At 44.6% G+C, this 21,847-nt stretch overlaps 1 protein-coding gene across 8 annotated transcripts in view; it reads right to left on the bottom strand.

The window, feature by feature from the left end:
• The window catches only part of ARMC9 (armadillo repeat containing 9), a 147,262-nt gene that overhangs the window by 25,715 nt on the left and 99,700 nt on the right, over positions 1-21,847 (bottom strand). For all 8 annotated transcript variants that reach the window (XM_025463409.3, XM_025463411.3, XM_025463412.3 and 5 more), the window contains one exon: positions 5,492-5,596. In XM_025463409.3, coding sequence (XP_025319194.2) covers positions 5,492-5,596 — 105 coding nt within the window. The remainder of the gene's footprint in view (positions 1-5,491; positions 5,597-21,847) is intronic.

The raw sequence follows: 21,847 nt of genomic DNA, 5'->3' as shown, positions 1-21,847 counted from the left end.
GCTTGTGTCTCTGCCTCTTTCTCTGTGTCTCTCATGAATAAATAAATAAAATCTTTGAAAAAAAAAAAGAAAAAGCATTTGGAATATTTAGGAGTCTGGGATTCCCACTCCCCCTGCTTGTTCAGTTGTTTTCACACAAGGATATGGATTTTTAACTCCAACCCAATTCCTCACTCTGTAGAAGGCACTGAGCCTTCAACCATTAGTCAGGCAGAGCAGGGATAACTGGTTGAAAAGTGATTATAAAAAGTCCAAAGTGGAGACACATTAAAAAAAAATTTAAAGCAAAAGTTGTAAACCAAGGCTCTTCCTTCTCTGATTTTGGTTTTTGCTGCAAGTAAAGCACAGCCAGCTGCAAGCGCCTCATACTCCCACCAGGGCAATGGGATGGTGGGGGCCCAGAGCCCTGTCTTTCTCCAAGGGGCTCAGCCCGGCACCCTGGCCAGCTGTGCCCACCACCCAAGTGGCAAAGTTTCCATGGTCCAGACTCTGGTTTCAGGACCACAGGGCGTGTGCGTGTGTGTGTGTGTGTGGGTGGGTGTAATAAAGATGCAGATCCCCTCTTGCACCTCCATACACACATTCTCTGGAGGCAGTGCTGACCAGTCCTTCAGGCGATCTCCAGAAAACTGAGTGAATTTGGGTCTTTGTCGGACAGGGGGAAGAAAGTGTGGAAAGTGAGTAATTAGCTTTTACAATCAGCCTCCCCCCTGCCCCCCAAACTGAGTCTGTGCTTAACACAGACCATATGGAAATTGTGAATATGCCACTCAGTGGGACTTCTCTCAATTTGCAAATACAGCATGCAATTCACTGGAAAATTGACAGCTTTTCCAGAAGGTGGCACAGCTTAGTGGGAAAGAACACAGGCAAGCAGGCTCAAATACACTTGAGAATATTCCTTACCTTCCTTAGTCTCAGCTCTCCTGTCTAGAAAATGCTATACTATCAGAATTTCCCCCATAGCTTGTTGGGAGGACCAAATTTACTGGAGTCAGGTGTGTGAAGCCCTCAGCACAAAGCTTGGCCCGTGACATGTGCTGAACTCATTTAAGACGTGCCTCTTGCTGTTGTTGAGGGTAACTAACGATACATTTAAACTGTGAAATAAAAACAAAAAACTGAGATCCTATGGTAAATATCTATACCCCTTTAACCAAGGTGACAAAGCTATTTAAATCTGGGCATTCTTTTTAGGAAGAATTAAGTGATTATTCAGCATAGTATGGATGACACAAACAAATTCAGAAATAACCAAGCGAGGAGAAGTTGGCAAATCATCAGTCTTGACCTGCTGACGGTCACGGCCTAAGGAAGAAACGAAGCATGCTGCTTTCCACCAGAATTACGAGTAAGCAACACATTTCATGTGACCACTGCCACTCTCATGCAAGCTTAGGAAAAGTGACTTGTTCTCTTGTCACCAGCTTTCTGAGTTCTCTGTGGTCTGCAGCATTTCTTGCGGCCAGGACTCTGCAGTGCACGGGGTCTGTATGCTTTCAGTTGGGAGGAAGAGGACCAGCAAGGGGGCCTCGTGTGGGTGTGGCTACAAATGCCCAGCTGGAGGCGAGCTTCGGGGTGGTGGTGCTATGTGTCCAGGAATCCTGGTAATGGCTTCCTTCCATCCTCGAATACCTTGGTGGGCTGCCCCTACTGTACCTCCACCCTCACCCCAAGCCAGTAGTTTCCAGATCATTGGTGTGTACAAGAACCTGATTCCTAAAAAAAAAAAAGAACCGATTCCTGGGATTATGGTAAGGAGGTCTGGCGTGGGTCCCAGATTCTATCTTAAGCCACATTCCACGTTCTGGGGCTTTGAGAGACCCTGGGCAGCTCTGTTGTGCAGGATGTGCAGGACAGTCTCTGCCAACCCACTCACCACCCCTTGCTGTTATCTGCAGTCCTCACCAATGGCACACTTTTGTCTGCTCTGTGTCTTCTTTTGTAAACTTCTCGAAGGTGACAGCTAGGTCTTAAACTTTTTGGCATTCTGCTATGTGTTAGGCAAATGCCCCGAGTTCAAGAAAAGCATTTTGCATGATCTAATCCAATGTTTCAAAAAGTCAGTATCTTCAAGGGATTTTGAAAAACCTACAACCTATGTAGGATGTCAGAATAGGATGTAGGAATCCTGACTTTTGGGCACATACTCCCCAGTGAGAAAAATCTTCTACCTGTAGCAGGTTCCCTCGTCTGCCATAAACTGTTGCGACAATGTGAACTGAAAGCCCCTGCTCACACTGGAGCCAAAGCACAGCAAGTAAGACTCCTTGTTGAAGTCAATGACCCTGACAGAGAGGCTGGCTGGCTGTCAACTTCAAATCAATACCAGGGGATGGAGGGCAGCTTAGCATGGGTGACGGACAAAGACAGGAATGCTGGGAGTGTGCACACCACCTCTGTGACTACTGCTCCACATACCGTTTTCTAGTGAGACTGTAAAATCCCTTCTATTATGAGATCCTACAGTGACCTGTTGCAGTGGGCTGAGGGGCAGTGGCCCCAGATAGACATGTCCATGTTCTAACCCCAAGAACCCGTGAATGTGACATTTGGAAAAGCAGTCTTGGCAAATGTGATTAAGTTATGGATCCTGAGATGAAAAGATCATTCTAGATTATCTTAGATCCAATGATAAGTGTGCTTATATGATATGAAAGAAAGAAAAGGGGGAGAAGACCCCATGGAGATGGAGGCAGAGTTCAGGAGGGACGCAGCCACAAGCTGAGGAAAACATGGAACCATCAGAAGCTGGGGAGCATGAAAGCTTCCCCTGCAGGGCCTTTGGAGGGGACGTGGCTGTGTGGACATCTTGATGTTAGACCTCTGGCCTCCAGAACTGTGAGAGAATAAATTTCTGGTGTTTTAAGCCATTCGGTTTATGCTCATTTATTACTCTGGTCCCTAGGAAGCTAATACGCTTGGTCTTCACATTTATATAATGAATTCTTTCTGGATGTCATTTGTATTACTCATGTCTCCACCAACGACACAAGCAAACATGCAGGGACTTTCCTGTTGTATTCAAAATCTCTCCTAGTACATAGGATAGTATGTACATCCTAGGATAGTACATAGACATTCAGGAGATTTAGAACTGCATGCTACGAGAAAATGATACCATTTCCAGATGCCATGACACTGGGTGACCCGTCGATCTGCAAGCTCTGCCATTTTGTGCCTCAGTGAAGCTGCATGAGGAAGCTGGGAGTCCCAGATATTCTGCATCTGGGACTTTTTTTTGGTGTTGTTAGAAATCTTCACCACTATCAACATAAGATCTCACCCACACCATTGGACTGTGTCGCGGTACTGCAAGTCATTCAGCTGGGGGCTGCATTTAGGTTTCTTATTCACCAAGCTGCGTGACATCCTTGCTGACCCTCATGTGCCTGCGTGGTTGTGTCTGTGGGCTGTGTGCCCGATGGCTGGTGCTTCCATCCTCCAAAGAAGCACCACCGACTGCCTCTTCTGTCCTCCTCATCTCCCACCCCTGAAGCAGGAGTCTTGCTTTTAAACAACGCACAGCCTATCAAATGGAGCCCCGTCCTTCCCTGACAAAGCCAGCACTCTTCCAAAGGGAAACAGAGCCTCGTCAGGGCTCCAGACTCCCATCAACAACTTGGAACCTGGCTCCCTCACTTCCAACCTTACTTGACCTAATATAAACAGAGCCTCCACAGTCAGACTCCTTTGATCCTTGAGGCATTCTAAGGACTGTGGCAGGCTATTGGCCTTGATGGTGGCCAGATGCAAGGGGCGGGGGTGTAAAGGTGGCACCCTGGCCCAGCCTCCTTGGGTCATCTCCCTTCTGTCACTTTTCCTCCTTACAGTCTATTCTCCATTATGCAGCCAGAGTGAAAATAGAAGGTCGTATATTAAAACAAGTCAAGGGATGCCCGGGTGGCTCAGTGGTTGAGCATCCGCCTTTGGCTCAGGGCATGACCCCGATCTGGGGATCGAGTCCCAGGTCAGGCTCCCTGTGAGGGGCCTGCTTCTCTCTCTGCCTGTGTCTTTGCCTCTCTCTCTGTGTCTCTCATGAATAAATAAATAAAATATTTTAAAAATAATAAATTAAAACAAGTCAAACGGAGTCACTCCCCAACTCCAGGATGCTCCCAGCTCATGTAGGATAAAATCCCAAACCCTTGCCTAGGAAGCTCCCACAGCTGGCTGCCTCTAACCTCAAGTTCCACCAGCATATTCTGTACTCTGGCCTGGGGCCCTGGAAATTCCTCAAAAAGTGAGGATGACCGGGGCAGGTGACTGGGGAGACCAGTGCCCAGGATGAGATGAGAAGGGCCGGGAATGGGGGTGGCGCTGGAAAGGCACTTTCTGCTTCTAGCCACTCCTACAAGGCTCATGTCACCTGCATCCACATCCTTCTCCTTCTGAAGTCACTGTCCCTGCTGGCTGACTGTTGAGAGACTGGCTCCCGGCTTTCTGCTCCAACAATAACCTGACTCATTTGAGGAGAGGTCAGACTCTGTGTGACCGACTCAGTCAACCACCAGCTTCAAAATTCCAGGAGCTCCTCTTGATGCCATGGCCATTGCTGCTGTGCACTCTGCTGTCCGTCTTGGAGCTCCAGTCCCCACTGGCTCCCAAACCCTTGCAGTTGCTCCTCCCTTCGGAAACCTCACATTCCACCACTCCCCCTGTCCACTGACGTGCCTTCTGCTCATGGTTTCATGAGAAACCTGTGGGTCCGTGGCACTGCCACCCTCTCCTGACCGATCGGCAGCTCCCTCCTGGCTAATACCCTTCCCTGTTTAGCTAGAGGAGCTAAGCATGGGCGCCCAGAGCTGGCCGGGCATCAGAGTCAGCAGGGAGTTTTTAGGGCTTAGATTATGGCCTGATCTAGGACGTGTGACTCCACAGGCCTCTTGGATGCTTGGACTGACCACTCAGTCCATTCTGAACCACTCCTCCCTTCAGTTAGTCAGCATGCTACATTCTCCTGGTTCTCTGCAATCCTGATTATCCACTTTTCTGCCTTTCTCAGAGGCTCCTCTTCTTGCTTCCCGTCCTGACACATCTGGTCTTCCCATCTGGCCTCAGCCCACCACCCTCTCCCCCCAGCCCTCCACTTCAGTGAGCAATCACACCTGCTTTGATGGTTTCAGCCATCACCTGTGTGCTAGTGACTTCCCTCTTCCCCTCTACTAGATAAGGTGCACAAAAATTCAGAAGCTGGGCATGTAGATGATTACTACTAAAGATGGGCACAATGTTAGACATTAGGAAGGCTTCTGGCATGTGCCCTCTGGTTATATTCTAATCTTTTCCTGTTCACCCACAGCCCTGGGGCAGGTAGCTGGGACCACAGTGCAATGCACTTCAGGGCCATTGCAGGCAAACAGGCCAGCAAAGAGTTTCTCCCAAACACAGTATTGTAGCAGACCAAACCAAACCATTATGTGTCACTGCAAAAGCTCAATGCATCAATGGCCCATCTCTCCTTTCCCCTTTTCCCTCATGTGGTACTTACTCCCAAGTACTCCGTGGTCAGAAGCTTCTCGCCTGAGAGCTCTCCAAGCTGGGGCTGGATCAGCTCATCTTTGTCCAGATCAGCTTCCATAGTGTCATGGTCCTCCTGTTTCAAAGGACACATGGGATGAGTGCTGTGAACCCCCAGCCATGCATTCTCAAAGAGGCTGCTGTTCCCTAAGTGGGCACCTACCATATAATGACAAGGTCTGTGCCCAACCCTGACAACTGGTGGGTTTGCATGTCAAAGGGCTTTGGGGGCAGTCTGTCCTCTGCTTATAACCTCTGCATGAAGATGGAAGGGAAGATGCCAGCCTCCTCTTTCGGAAGCTGGGCACCTAGGGAGCACTTCCACGGCCACAGAGTGAAGAGGTTCAACAGGACACCCAGCAGTCTCTCTTAGTCAGTTCTCTAAATTTCCCTCTGTGAGTTTCAGGTGCCATGTGAACAGCCAAGTCAGTCTACCAACAACTATTAAGCATCTTCATATGCACATATGCCTTCCAGGGCACACAAAACTTGTTCTCTCTAGTAGTTTACAGCCAGTAAGTAAGGAGACTCCTCAAAAAGAGAAGAGCTGTTTTGCTTTTGGGAAGATGGAGTAGATATAATTTTCACTATTCCTCCCACTAAATACAACCCAAACACTGGATGTTATGTATAAAATAAACATAAGAGACCCTGAAAGATGGAGAGAAGGAGGCAGACTGGCTAGGTCTCTGAAGATGCAAGGAATGAAAAGTGTTGAGTTCCCTGGGTTTCCTTTGTTCTTATAGATTCCACACTTGGAGCAGAAGAAGCCAGCAACCTGGCAATGTGAATGGTGAAGGCAAAAAATCCCCCCCAAAGCCTCTAGCCAAAGGACCAGGAAAGGGATAGCTTAGCATGACAGAAGTTTTAGAAAATAACCAAACACTACAGAAAATATCATGGCCCTGTCCCAATCACACCAGCAAGGGCCTCAGGGAGGGGGCCAGACTTCTACTCATTAGGTATCATCAGGCACCCCTACATCCCCAGCTGGGGTGCATGAGAAAAGAGCAAGTAGAGAGGGGGAGCTTCATCCCTGCTGGGCAGTAATGAGGTCCTCATCCCCAGGTGAGAGTGGAGACCATGTGGAGAGCCTAGCCTCCACTTGGCAGTAATAAGATATCTCCCTCTCCATGCTCTGAGGGTGTCAGAGGAGCCTGGTAGAGAGAGAATCAAGGGCTTCACCACTACCCACCATGTCCCTGTGGCATCAGGGGAGGCAATGTGGGCAACACTAATGAGGTGCTCCTACCTGTTCTGGTTAGGGAGATACTAGTGGAGGCCTAGAAGGTATCTGGGGAATTCCCATCCCTGCCCTGCAGTAACAAGGAGTCTCCTCCTCCCCAACCTCCACCAATAGGTGTCAACAGAGGCTGAGTGTAAATCCTGAACTTTTATTCACACCTGGCAGTAATAAGGAGGAGCCCCTGCTCCCTCAGCCAGAGCAGGGTCAGGAGCAGCTGGCTAAAACAGGTTTAAATTAGATCAAAAGTCTTATAATACTCAAAATATCTGGGTTTAAATAAAAAAAAAAAATCACTCATCAGGGGCACCTGGGTGGCTCAGTTGGTTAAGCGTCTGCCTTTGGCTCAGGTTGTGATCCCAGGGTCCTGAAATGGAGAACACATTGGGCTCTCTACTCATCAAGGAACCTGCTTCTCCCTCTCCCTCTGTTTGCTGCTCTGCCTACTTGTATGCTCTCTCTCTGTGTCAAATAAACAAAATATTTTTTTTTAAAGATTAAAAAAAAAAAATTTTTTAAATTCATGAGAGACACACACACACACACACACACACACACACACACACACAGAGGCAGAGACATAGGTAGAGAGAGAAGCAGACTCCATGTAAGGAGTCCAATGTGGGACTCAATCCCAGGACTCCAGGATCACGCCCTGAGCCAAAGCCAGATGCTCAACCACTGAGCCACCCAGGCGTCCCAATAAATAAAATCTTTTAAAAAAATCACTTGTCATACCAGGAGTCAGGGAGCTCTCAAACTGAACAAAAAGAGACAATCAGTAGATGCCAATATCAAGATAACAGAGTTGCTAGAATTATCTGCCATTGATTTTTAAAGCAGTCATCACAAAAAGGCTTCCATGAGCAATGCACATTCTTGAAACAAATGAAAAAAAAAAGAAAGTCTCCAGAACACAAAAAAAGACTAGACAAACCGAAAGCAAGCAAAAGGAAGGAAATAATAAAGAGCAGATATCAATGAAAAGGAAAGTAGAAAACAGTAGAGAAAATTAGTCAAACAAAAAGCTGATTCTTTGAAAAGATTAATAAAAATGCCAAGTCTCAAGCAAGACCAACAAAGAAAAAGGTAGAAGACAGAAATTACCAATGTTGGGAATGAAACAGAAGATATTACTACAGATCCTACAGATAAAAAAAAGATAAGGGATTATTATGAATAACTCTACACATACAGGTTTGACAACTTAGATAAAAACACAAATCATGGGGCGCCTGGGTGGTTCAATTGGCTAAGTGTCTGAGTTCAGTTCAGGTTATGATTCTGGGGTCCTGGGACTGAGCCTTGTATTGGGCTCCTTGCTCACTGGGGGGCCTGCTTCTCCTCCCTCTGCCTGCTGCTCCCCTTGCTTGAGCTCTCTCTCTGTTAAATAAATAAAATCTTAAAAAAACCCACAAATCATCACAAGCCTGTCAATATGAAACTGTGATATAAGACTATTCAAGTAACCTTAGAATTATGACTATGAGGGAAATTGCTTCATAATTTATTTTATTTTATTTTTTAAAGATTTATTTACTTATTCATGATAGACATAGAGAGAGAGAGAGGCAGAGACACAGGCAAAGGGAGAAGCAGGCTCCATGCTAGGAGCCCGACGCGGGACTCGATCCCAGGACTCCAGGATCGCCAAAGACAGGCGCTAAACCGCTGAGCCACCCAGGGATCCCCTGCTTCATAATTTAAAAGTTCCCTGAAAAGAAATCTTCAGGCCTACATGGTCTCCCTGAAGATTTCTATCAGGCTTTTAAAAAGTAACACCAATTCTGTCTTCAAGAAAACAAAACAGGGGATGCCTGTGTGGCTCAGTGGTTTAGCGCCTGCCTTTGGCCCAGGGCATGATCCTGGAGTCCCAGGATAGAGTCCCATGTCAGGCTCCCTGCATGGAGCCTGCTTCTCCCTCTGCCTGTGTCTCTGCCTCTCTCTCTCTGTGTCTTTCATGAATAAATAAATGAAATCTTTAAAAAAAAGAAAGAAAGAAAGAAAACAAAACAGGAAGGAACACTTCTTAATTCATTTTATAAAGCTTTTATGTTACCAAAACCAGATAAAGACAGTACCACAAAAAACAAAACAAAACAAAGACAAATGTCCTTCATGAATAAAGATGCAAAAATCCTTAACAATCAAGTCAAAAGAAAAGGGAAAAAAATCCTTAACAAAATCTTAACAAATAGAATAGAGCAATAGATCAATATGTTAAAAGAATTATATGCCATGGCAAGTGGGGTTTGTTCTGTCAATGCAAGTCTGGTTCAATATCTAAAATTTAAACATTGTAGTCCACAAGATTAACAGGTTTGTGAAGAAAAAAGTTACATGATCATATAAATGGATGAAGAAAAAAAGACCAAACTCAACAACATTCATGATAAAAACTCTAAAAAAAAAAAAAAAAGAAAAAAAGGAACAGAGGGGTACTTGATAAAGAACCAATAGCTAATATTGCACTTAATGATGAAAGACTGGATGCTTTCCCCCTAAGACTGGGAACAAGGCAAGGATTCCTGCTTTCACCATTCTTTTCAACATAGTGCTAGAAATTCTAGGCAGAGCAATAAAGCAAGAGGGAAAAAAAAAGGAAGTAAAAAGCATATAGATCAGAGAGGAAGAAACAGAACTATCTCTGTTTGCAGATGCCGTGATTGTCTATATAGAAAATCCCAAGGAATCAACCCCTCGAAAATCCTAGAACTAAGAGAGTTAAGAGAGTACACGAGATACAAGATAAATTCATGAAAATCAATTTCTATATACTAGTGATGAGCTTAAATTAAGACACTGAAATAAAAATACATCATTTATAATTGGTCAGAAAAAATAAAAATGAAAAATACTTAGGTGTCAATCTAGGAAGACGTGGATGGGACTTGCATGCTGAGAGCTATGAAATGCTAATGAAAGAAACTGAAGATCATATAAATGGAAAGATATATCTTGTTCATGAATTGGAAGACTCAACATAGTTAAGATGTCAATTCTATTCAAATTGCTAGATGAATTTAATGTAATTTCTATCAAATACCAGCAAGATTTTCTGTAAATACATACAAGATTATTCTAAAATGTAGAAAGGGTAAAGGGACTAGAGGAGCTAAGAATATTTTGAAAAAGAATACGGTGGGAAGAATTAATACACCCAATTTCAGGAATTACTATATAGCAACAGGTTTCAAGACTGGGTAGGATTTCAGAGGGCCAGAATTGAGAACCTCAAAACAGATGTACACAAACAGAGTAACTGGATCACTCCCACACTGAGAACACAAAACTGGTACAGCCACTGTGGAAAACAGTCTGGCAGTTTCTTCAAAAGCTAAACCTACAACTACATGTGGCTCAGCGATTACACTCTTGGGCATTTATCCCAGAGAGAGGGAAACTTATCGTCATATAAAAATCTGTACATGAATGCTTACAGCAGCTTTACTTGTCACAACTCAACACCGGGAATGTCGGCTGTCCTTCCACAGGGGAACCATTCAACAAACCATGGTACATCCGTACCAGGAACTACTGATACACAAACCTGGATGACTCTTCAGTGAATTATGCTGTGCGAAACAAGTCATTTCTCATGGTTATAAACTGTACAATTCTATTTACATGACATGCTTGAAGTGACAAAATGGTGGAAATGGAGAACAGATTAGTGGTTGCCAGGGGTTATGGAGGAAGTGTGGGGGGAGGGGAAGTGGGTGTGGCTATTAAAGATATCCCAGTGGTAATGGAAATCCTCAATGTTAATATCCTGACTGTGATATTATACTATAGTTTTGCAAGATGTCATCACTGGATGGAACTGGGTAACGGCAGGGGGGTGGGAGGGGTGTCCTGCAGTACTCTTTCCCACTCCCTGCCAAGACTTCAGAGATCATGTTGTCCTTTGCGGTTTAAATTATAAAGATAACACCAAAACAGAGCAGACCTTCACCTGACAGGTACTAAGGAAAGACTGTGTCTATGATGGGAGCTGGCTGGCTATGGGAGTGAGAAAGGGGGAGGACAGGGGCCTGAGGAAGCTGGCAGTTCAAGTGCTGGTCCAGCCCTCAGGGTGTAGGGGTGCCTCAGGCCTGGTGACAATGGTCCCTGAGATCACCTAACCAATCCTTCCCCTGATTCCTTGCCCACTCAACAACCTGTCATTTGGCTCCTCTAAACTTCCCAACAGGAAGAGAGGCCCTATTCTGCAAATAGGTGTTCCCTGCCCCTATTCATTCTGGGTACCCCAGTCTTCTGTGAATTTGATTTATGAGTCAGTGTCCAAGGGATCTGAGGGCTCACATTCCTGTGGGGCCCGCGTCTGGGCAGGGCTGTTTCAGGGAGGACAGGCCGTCTAAGCTCTCTTTAGCACACAGATGGGTAACGCCATCTGCCATCACTAGACAGTGCCACCCAGGATGGGATGTCTTAAGGCGGTCTCCAAAGGCAGACTAAGAGGCAGGTCCCAGACCAGCACAGAGCCTTCTCTAACCATCAGGACTGTCTTCTTTGGGGCACGGGCAAGCTGAGCAGATCCTCCTCTGCCAGCTTACATGTAAGAGCATCACATGGTGCCTTCTGATCACAGGATCACTGAGGAACCCACCTTACATGGATTTCCATGGCACTTTGTGTCTTAGCTGGGGGTTCCCTTTACTTTACCTATTGTGTCCGGTGTGGACTGAGCCCGAGAGAAGTGGCCAGCCCACAGTGACAGGTGGGTCTGGAGGCCAGGAGTCCAGACTTAAAGCTGGAAGCAGCCCTCTTCTGCCCAAATCTTTGTGATTCAGCCACTTGGGACCTGCAGAGAACCTATTTCTGAGGAGGCTGGGGCTGAACTGTCTTCGAGGCCCAAGGATCCCCACATCTGGCTAAGGTAGAGCTCAACAGGCCAGAGAGGGAAGAGCAGGGCTGCAGCGGCATTCCAGAACTCTCCGTCTCCTCTTTCTCCTTCCCGTCCCATCTAATTCCAAACAGAGGATCCACTCTTGTGCTGCTGGTGCACCAGGTTCAAAGGCAATCTAACCCCCAGTCCTGACTCATCACCACGGTCAGGGCAGCTGCCTTCTCCTGCTGTTCACCGGAGGCTGTAGCTCGGCTGGCCAAGGGCTAGTGTACCCACCATCCTGAAATTTCACTCGGGGCTCCTTAAAGGTAATGCTATCTGCGAGGCCCTACTTGAGGTCAGCTACCTGAGGTCAGCTCTGGGACAGCTAGGAGGAGTTACAGTGCCACCATGGCTTAGAGTTTAGTTTACTTAAAGCCCAACATCTTAGTGATCAAGTATAGTGTGTACATTATGGATTATTTTAGGAAAACAACTGTTCAGTGAACAAAAGCAGCAGGCTCTGTGGTAAGAGTGAGTGGCAGGGAGCTCTGGGCAACGGGGTAGTATTTCAATTCTTTTCCAGGGGCCGAAGCCTTGGAGGCACGGGCAGGAAATGGGCTTATGAATCACAGTTTCACGGAGGGATTGGTGATACACCACGTCCCTGCCAGGGTGGAATATAAAACGTTAAGAAACTAAACAAACGTCCACATTCCATTTCGATGAAAAATAAATGGTCCATGGCTAACCTCAGCCAGTGCTAGCCAGAGTATTTCTTTACCCTGGACAACAAGCACCTCTGTAAGACACTCACAAATCAACCTGTACACACGCTAGCAAATACTTTTCATTGCAAGTTAAAGCTTGATTTAATTTGTTCCAAAACTAGTAAGGGATTCACTGAAATATTTAGCCAATATTCTTTTTTAGTTAAAACAAGTTGAAGATTTTTTTTTCCTTTTTTTATTACAACTACTTTATAGTTAAATTCGTTGGTAATGGATAGGCCCTCCCTAACCTCCAAAAACACAGGACACTTCCTGCATTTGGTCTCTAACATATACAACTGTTAATGAAAGATAACTTGAATTGCAGTGTAGTATGGGAATGTGGGGCCAGAGAAAGAACCAGGGAACTATGCCCCATCTACCCACCACCTGAAGAATTTGCTTCCTCTGTCATTGCTTCTCTAGTGGCAGCATGTGGACAGACACTCTCGGTGCTTTCAGGATATTATGTTAGTGTAAATGCACAAAGGCAGGAAAATGGACGTGAAAAATCATTATTAAATTGATAGTTCTTGGTTAAGCAAGTTTTGAACTGAGGCTGTAATTTGGAAAAACAGGACTCTTGCCAGTAGGTCTCAGTTTCTCCAGCCAGCAGACGGGATCCTCTTGCTTCCTCGTTGGAAATCATGACTTACCAACACAGGAAATTTCTTAAGTTCTCTGATTTTGAAAAGCCATATGCTGGAGAGACATAGACAAGTCATAGTCATGGTTTTCCTAAGAAACACTAGTATCAGTGGAAAGGAAATGGAGGCATGTTGGGACTTCTGAAATGTAAAGAGCAAAAGTAAAATGAGCTGTACTAGCTGAGTTGGAAAATGCAATGTAACAAAGAGGAGCAAGAGCTTAATTCAATACTATTCAATCCGCTTCCAGCAGCACTTGGGAAACTATGTGCAGAGAGAGGACTGGGAAGGCAGAGGAAAGCACTAGATGCGGTGGGAAATGTAAGCAGAGAGCCTACCAGAAATGATGCTTGCTGATAGCGGGGCACTTGCTCTACTTTTTCAGTTGGGGCCAAGTGGATTAAAACAACTGAGGACGTATAAGAACTTTCTGAAATGGATGAATGTGGGAGGCATTCCGCGACAATCAGAGTTGATGCCGTCGATTGGGGAGAGAGGCATCTACTTTTCCTTACTTTCCCCCAGTTTAGATGGGAAGGATTTTACTTGCCCCGCTCAAGTGCAAGTGGCTGAGCACAGTGGCGCCCTGGGGCCAGAAGGCACCGTGTGAAAACAGCACCAGCCACCCTGCTAACTTTCCCCAGCTGCTTCTGAATTCCAAATGAAACATATTTTGAAATCTACTTTGTGAAGCAAGGAGGTGATGGATAAGAAAATGGTTCAACAATAAATGCCTCATAAGGGTGGGTTTTAAATACCATTGTTGGGAGGAATTTTACTAAAATTACTGGTCTTTATGTGCTTGAGCAGAATGTATCAAATTACTAAAGGAACAGCTCCGTGATAACTGATTACTTCCAGAAATTAAGAATGCCTCCTAAAAAAGGCACTTGAGCTGAGATGAATTTAGATGTTCTAGTACGAAGCTTCCCCACAGCAGCTCGGTGATCTTATGACACTACAAGATTCTTAACTGGAGGCTTTAGATACATAATACTCCAGACAAACCAGATTCGAAGCAATTGGCCTGAAAACAAAACTAAGGTTGACCACTAAATGCATTTGAAAACTCAGATTCTTCCAGATATAATGTGGAGAGCAGAATGTATTCGAGTGGTTTTACATACGACAAGTGAAAGTATCAAATGTGTTTTCCACTTGAAATAATTACAAGACTTCTACCAGCAGTTTAAATTTGAGACACATTCTCAGAACACTGAATTGTAAAACTCACTCTTTGTAAAAATAAGGGAAAAACACTCCACATGGGAGAGAAAGGGTGGACCGAGGTGACCAGGCAGGCAGTATAATCAACAGATTTCCCGCTAGTAGAATGGATCCTTTCCACTTCTGTAGCTCTGAGTGTGTGTCCAGGACTGTGGATGCAGACAGGTCCTGGATCCTGGAGGATTCATCGTGATGCTGAGTTGTTCTAGACAGCAACTTCCTTCATTCACAGAATGCGTCCAGGGGTAATGACAGCTGGTCTAACCAACCCGGTTCATAACTAACCACATGATAGAAACCAGAAAAAACTCTTATAACCTTTACTTCCTCGATTCTTTTAATTCATTGCTTTAGTTGCTCAACCTGTTTGCTTCAACTTTTTCTGACATCTAAGTGAATATGGAGAAGGTGGCACAGTTGCTCTGTCGAAAGTGAGCTTACTACAACATGGAATACATAGTACCAGAAGAGACTTGGAGGCTTTATAGGACCAGAAGCCAAAGACAGTAGCCAACAGCACAGCAGGGTCCAGAGACCATGCCTTACACAGACAATAGGATTCTGGTAACCCAAATCGTGGTTCCTTCTAAACAGGGGTTCCTATGAGTATGCTCAGGAGACAGCGGGGGGGTGCCTCAGGGGACCAGACAGACCCTGGGACCAAACCTGGATGTGATGCTCAACCGGGAATGAGCAGAATTAGGGCTAGCTAACAAGAAACCACCACCTGAGAAGTGGGAGCCATGCCCCTGACGTAATGAAGGTATTTTCTTACGTGTCAGCAAGAATATCATAAGGGAAAACTATTATTCAATAAAGCACAAATGCTCTAAACACTTAGAGGAACCTCAATGTTCTCACAGAATCTAGATAAAGATTTGAAAAGTAAGACTTGGGGCACCTGGGTGGCTCAGCTGGTTAAGTGTCTGCCTTTGGCTTGGGTTGCGATCCCAGGGTCTTGGGATTGAGCCCCGCATTGGGCTATCTGCTCAGCAGGGAGCCTGCTTCTCCCTCTCCTCCCCACTTGTTGCCTCTTTCTCTCTCTCTTGAATAAATAAATAAATCTTAAAAGAAAAAAAAAGACAAACAAAACTCTGTGTTTCTCAAGTCCCCAGGGTAGGGTAGGGATGGAGGGCAGGAATCTGAATTCATTGGGTTTTTCAGGGAAACTCTCATAGGCCTGTTGTTACTGGAATTTGCACTGGCAATAGCTTCCTTCCCTTCCTTTACCCCTTTACCCGCTAAGGGTGTCCAACTTCTCTTCTCCTTGCTCTCCACCCCCAACCCCACCCTGGCCACCCACTTACTGGCCTCAGTTCTAGCTCTAGCCAGACAACCTGGGATGTACCTCTACTCTAGAAGACTCTGGATTGCTCCGGTCTAGGCTGACTCTGGATTACGAATTAAATTATTAAATTCGTAATTAATAAATTCGTATTTAATAATTAAATTATTAAAACCAGCTAACATGCAGGTGCCTGGGTGACTCAGTCAGTTAAGTGTCTGCCTTCAGCTCGGGTCATGATCTCAGGGTCCTGGGATTGAGCCTCATGTTGGGATCCCTGCTCAGTGGAGAGTTTACTCCACCCTCTCCCTGTGCCTCTCCCTATTGCTCATGAATGCTTGTGTGTGCATGGGCCTGTGCACACTCTCTCTCCCAAATAAATAAATAAATAAAACCTTATACAAAACAAACCCCCCCCCCCCAATGCAGCTAACATGTATTGAATCTGTGCTAGCATTTTATAGGTATTATGTCATCCGATCCTTGCAACCACCTGATGAAATGGGTATTTATATTCTTACTTTTTTTAAGATAAGGACACTGAGGCCTAGAGAGGTTAACCAACTTAGCCAAGGCCACACAGCTGGTTAAGTGTGGGGCAGGACTCAAACCCAAGCAGTCTGATTCCTGAACTCCTTTCTTGGGGTTTAGGTTCAGCCAATCACTATCCAATAATCATCAGGTGTTGTCAATTCTCAGGGCCTCTGCAGGAGTAGAGAGAGGCTTCTGTGCTTAACCCCATGTCACCTTGGGCTTGGAATGAGGATATGGGCAGCACACATGACATGAGACAAGAATTTGATCCAAGACCCCAGTGAGATGCAACAATAAACCGACTTGCCAAGAAGATGTCTATTGGGGAGCAAGATAGCATCCTAGCCTTGGCTTTAACACCCAACCCTTCCCCAGCATTTCTAGATTAGATTTACTCTAAGTGCATCCTTCTTTAGAAGGAGGAGCAAGCAGATACTAACTGGACAAAAGGAAGAAAAGGAATGATCATTTTTGTGTGTGTCCATTATGTGCCATAGATTGACTCCCTAATCTCACAATGGTTCCGTAATGATAATTTATCCTTATTTTTATGGATGAAGAAATAAAGCTAACAATGTGAGCTCCAACCCTTGGTTTCGATTCAGGTTGTGACCTTGTCATTGTGAGATTGAGCCCTGGGTCAGCCTCCATGCTCAGCACAGAGTCTGTTTCAGATTCTCTCTCCCTCTGTCCCTTCCCTCACTTACACACATCCTCCCTCTCAAATACATAAGTAAATAAAATCTTAAAAAAAAGATAAAGGTAGATTGGGGTCTCACTGAGTGGGGCTTTGAATGTCATTAATCACTTAATTTTATTAGGTGATGGAAAGCATAGCAATGTTTTTTTTAAAGGGAAAGTGTATGAGAATCCTTGGGTGGCTCAGCGGTTCAGCGCCTGCCTTTGGCCCAGGGCATGATCCTGGAGTCCCGGGATCAAGTCCTGCATCGGGCTCCTGGCATGGAGCCTGCTTCTCCCTCTGCCTGTGTCCCTCTCTCTCTCTCTATGTCTATCATGAATTTTAAAAATTTAAAAAATAAAAGAGAAACTGTAAATTAATCCAGCCACTCTGAAGAGCAGCAGGACAGGATCTAGAGTAAGGATAAGACCCTTCTGTGCATTCTGTGATACAGCAAGCCCAGGTCTAGGTGTGTACCTGAATCATTTACACATGTGAGGAAGCTCGTCCCTGCAATGTGGAAAATATAGGACCAACCTGCTGTCCCTTGAGTGAGAATGGATAACAGCATATAGTGGAATGCCATATAGCAATTAAATGGATGAGCTAGGGCAGCATGCACTGGTGTGAATAAACCTCTTAACACATAATGTTAAACGGAAAAAGCAAGTTGGTAAATGATTCAGAGAGTGCTATGCCATTTAAATAAAATTAAAAGCTGTAAAACAATCGTGTATTTGTTTATGGAAACATAATGGTATTATAAAAGTATAGAATCTTCCATGAAACTTTACACACCAGCTACAGGACAGCGGTTGATTCTAAGGAGGAAGTGGGGAGGGATGGAGGCTGAAGGGATAGAGCCACAGCTGTTATATTATTTTCTGTACTTTCTGGAAAGATTAAAATGTTCCCCAATTTGAAATTAAGTGCTCATGTCCCTGCATGCCCCAAGCCCTGCTGGGGGAGGATGGTCTGGTGGCCACATGCAAGACAGGCTGGGAAGGAAAGAGACCGGGCAATCGGCAGGGCATGGAGACAAGCCTTAAGTGAGGATGTGGAGCAGAAAAGGAAATGAACAGGAAGATGAAAGTGACTTTCAGAAGGATGAGCCACAGTTTCTGGAAGATGATGACAAAGTATGAGTGGTAAGGAATGATCACAGGTCACTTAGCAGTTTAAAGAGCACCGGGCAGGGCGGGGGGGGGGGTGCCTGGACAAGCAGGCACTTTGCAAACCTCACAGTTTGTTGGTGCCCATATGCGACTCAGATCTACTTACTATGTATCACATGAGTGAGACACTGGGTTGAGTACTGCTCTCATTCAGGGCACTTAGCAACTGGCCCAAGAAACCGACTCTTGTATGCGGCACAGTCAGGACCCCAACAAGGGCCCCTGGTTCTAAGCTGGGTGATGGTTTTTTAAGGCCAAATGCCTCCTCAGCCCAGAATTCATGAGGCCCACGGGCTATCTGGTCTTAGTTCAAGTACAGGAATGTCAAGCCCCATCAATGACTGACTGAATTCCCGGGGCAGTTTTCTTTCTCATTGGGAAGCTGTAAGTGGGCACTCCTTGCACTTAATGCAAGAGGAGTGATAGTGTCCCTTCTCATAAAATCCCTTCTGACAGCTTCCTTTTTTTCCCAGAATAAAAGCTAATGTTCTTCTCAGAGCCCTGGGTGATCTGAACATCCCTCCCCATTTCTCCTTGCTCCCAGAACACCCAATATGCTTCTACCTCAGGGACGAGACATCTGCTGTCCCCACTGTCATGGGGCTCGCTCCCTTGCGCTTGTCCCACTTGCCTGCTCTTCAAGGCACTCACCATCATTTGACATATTATAGTTCAAGTTGCTTATTTGTTTAAGGTCTGATTTCTCCCAATACAGTGTCTATTTTACTTACTGTTCTACCCCCAAGGTGATGTCTGGTAATAGGAACACAACTTAGGCAATTCCCTTCTATAAAAATCAAGTACAAAATGTGACACATTTATTAAAAACAATCATTTCAGAACACTGGAGAGTGACCAATGGCAGGCAGCAACTCGAGAAGTGTTTGCTCACTGGGGAGGCCCTCCTGCAGCTGGGCAAGAATGGTACATTTATGGTCCACTTGCCTGGGGGAGTTTCCATCTATTTTCAGGCAGTGAAAACCCACAGCTTTACCAGCTAAAGGTGGACCTGGTAGCACACAGGAGAGCAGCCAGGAGCGGAAGGGGGGATATTGGGAAATAAGGGAGCCACAAAAAGACTGAGGTAATAGAATCTCCATGCATCCCTGACCGCCTGCTAAACTGTAGATCCAGGCAGAAAACCCCAGGGGACCCAGAGAAAATGGAAAGTTTGAGGTGGAACTTGCACATTTTTTTTATACTTTTAAATGTATTTCTCAACCTACACACGGTTCAAGTGGCAGCAGGTGGAAATCTTACTGAACTGAGGTATGTAAACATAATCTCTGACTGGCAGTCAAACTATTCAGGGAGGCCTCCAGAAGGGGTAATAATAAGCAGAGGCGCCACTGGCTGTATACCACAGGGGAGAGAGATTGTATAGCCAGAGACCAGGCAGGTTAACTGTTTACTAAGACAAACAAAACAACAATCAGGAGAACAAAACATAATCCAAAATCACCGCAACATACTACATACAATTTATAGTTTTCAACCAAAGGTATTACTAGACATGGCAAATAAAGAGAAAAGCCTGGCCAGTACTCAGGAAAAATAAAGTCACCAGTAGAAGGATCTTTGAGTAGGCTCAGATGTTGGACTTAGCAGACAAAGAACCCAAAGCGGCTCTTATAAAAATGCTTAAAGAGTTCAAGAAAAGCAAGGTTAAGAGTTAAAGGCAAAATGAGTTTAAAAACCCAGGAAATTTGGGAAATGGGCATTATAAAAAAGAAACAAATGGAATTCTAGAACTGAAAAGCATAATAACTGAAATGGAAAACATAGTGCAAGGCCTCAAGATCAGATACAAGATGGCAGAAGAATCACTTAACTAGAAGATGGAGCAACAGAGACATCTGGCTCAAAGAGAGGAAATAAGAACAATGAAGAAGAATGAGGAAAGCCTCAGGGATCTGTCAGATAGTATCAAGAATTCCTATACATGTGTCATTGGATTTCTAGGAGGGGAGGAGAGAAAGGGGCAGAGAATACTTGAATAAATAATGGCTGAACACTCCCCAAATTCCAAATTTGGTGAAAAACTGTAACTTATAGACCCAAGAAACCCAATGGACCCTAACAAAGAGACACACAAAGAAAATCACACCCAGACACATCACAATCAAATTGCTTAGAGCCAAAATCAAAGAGAAAATCTCAAGTAGCAAGGGAAGAAGAACCCCTCTGGATAGGGAAACCATGATCAATAAAACAATCAAGAGCTGGTTTTTCATCAGAAACCATGGAAGCCAGAAGACAAAGAATGACGAATTCAAAGTGATAGAGAAAAGCCTGCTGGCCAAGACTATGCGCATCCAATGAAAGGAGCCTTTAGAATGAAGGTGAAAAAAAGGCAATTCCAGGTATTAAAAACAGAGAGAATTTGTTAATAGACCTGAACTACCAGAAATGCTAAAGGCAGAGCATCAGATGAAAGGGAACCTGTTAGATGGTAACTTCACCAGCAGGAAGGAATGAAGAGCTCTGGAAATGGTAAACATGTGGGTGGAGACACAGATAGATTCTTTCCTGGAATTTCTTTCAAAGATGTGTGACTATTTAAAGCAAAGAGTTACACCACTGTGTTGATAATAAATATAGATGTAGTATATATGGCAACAGAGCACAAAAGAGGAACAGAAATGGAGCCATAGTGGTGTAAAGTTCTCCTATTTTACCAGAAACAGACCTGTATTGACCAGAAGTAGATTGTGTTAAGTAAAACATGTATATTGTAATCCCTAGAACCAACTTAAAAGGAAAAAGGCAATTACAGCAGAAAAGCTAATAGTCACTAAGACGGTACACTAAAAATTACTTTAATACAAAAGGCGACACACATAAAGAGGGCGAGAAGAACAGAGGAATAAAAAGATGATGTAACTAGAAAACAGCAAGTAGCAGAATTAAACCTAAGTAGATTGGTAATTACATTAAATGTGAATGAATATTAAACACATTAAAAAATTTTTGAAAAAGAGCAAAGCTGGAGGACTCCCATTTCACAATCTACTGTAGAACCACAGTAACTAAAATCATGTGGTGTCGGCACAAAGACAGACAGACATCAAGTGAACAGAAATGAGAGTCCAGAAATAAATGCCCATGTTTAGGTCAATTGATTTTTTTTTTTTTTTCTTAACAGAGGTACAATTTGATAAAGTAATTCAATGGGTCAAAGCATCATCTTTTCAACAAATGATACTGGGCCAACTGGATATTCATATGCAAAACGATAAATTTAGATCTTTATCTCATACCAAACATAAAAATGAACTAAAAATGGTCCTAGATCTAAGTGTAAGAGCTAAAGTTAGAAAACTCATAGAGGGAAACACAGGAGAAAATCTTTGCAATGTTGGTTTAGGCCACTGGTTTTCAACCAGGGTCATTTTGTCCCCTCCCAGGGGACATTTAGCAATGTTTGGAAACATTTTTAGTTGTGACAACTCTGGAGTGGGGTGGATACTATTAGCATCTAAGGAACAGAGGCCAAGGATGCTGTGCAACATCTCGTAACACACAGTACAGCCCCACAACAAAGTGTTAGCTTTCCCAAAATGTCTACAGCGCCAAAGTTGATAAACTCTGAGTAGGGCCAAGACTCTTTAGGGGCAACAATAAAAACACAGACACAAAAAAAAGGCAGGGTGCCTGGGTGGCTCAGTGAAGTGTCTGCCTTTGGCTCAGGTCATGATCCCAGGGTCCTAGGATGGAGTCCCCTGTTCGGTGCGGAGTCCGCTTCTCCCTCTCCTTCTGCCCCTCACCCCTGCTTGTGTTCTCTTTCTCTTTCTCAAATAAGTAGACAAAATCTTTTAAAAAAAAGAAAGGTAAATTTGACCTTATCAGGGTAAAAAACTTCTGTGCTTCTAAAGATGACATTAAGGAGAGGAAAAGACAGGACACCTGAAACTAATTTAACACTGTATGTTAACAATA

The sequence above is a fragment of the Canis lupus genome, chromosome 25, assembly GCF_003254725.2.
Source record: "Canis lupus dingo isolate Sandy chromosome 25, ASM325472v2, whole genome shotgun sequence".
NCBI lineage: Eukaryota > Metazoa > Chordata > Mammalia > Carnivora > Canidae > Canis > Canis lupus.
The sequence above is the reverse complement of the archived record's forward strand: the minus strand, read 5'-3'. Positions and strand labels throughout refer to the sequence as shown.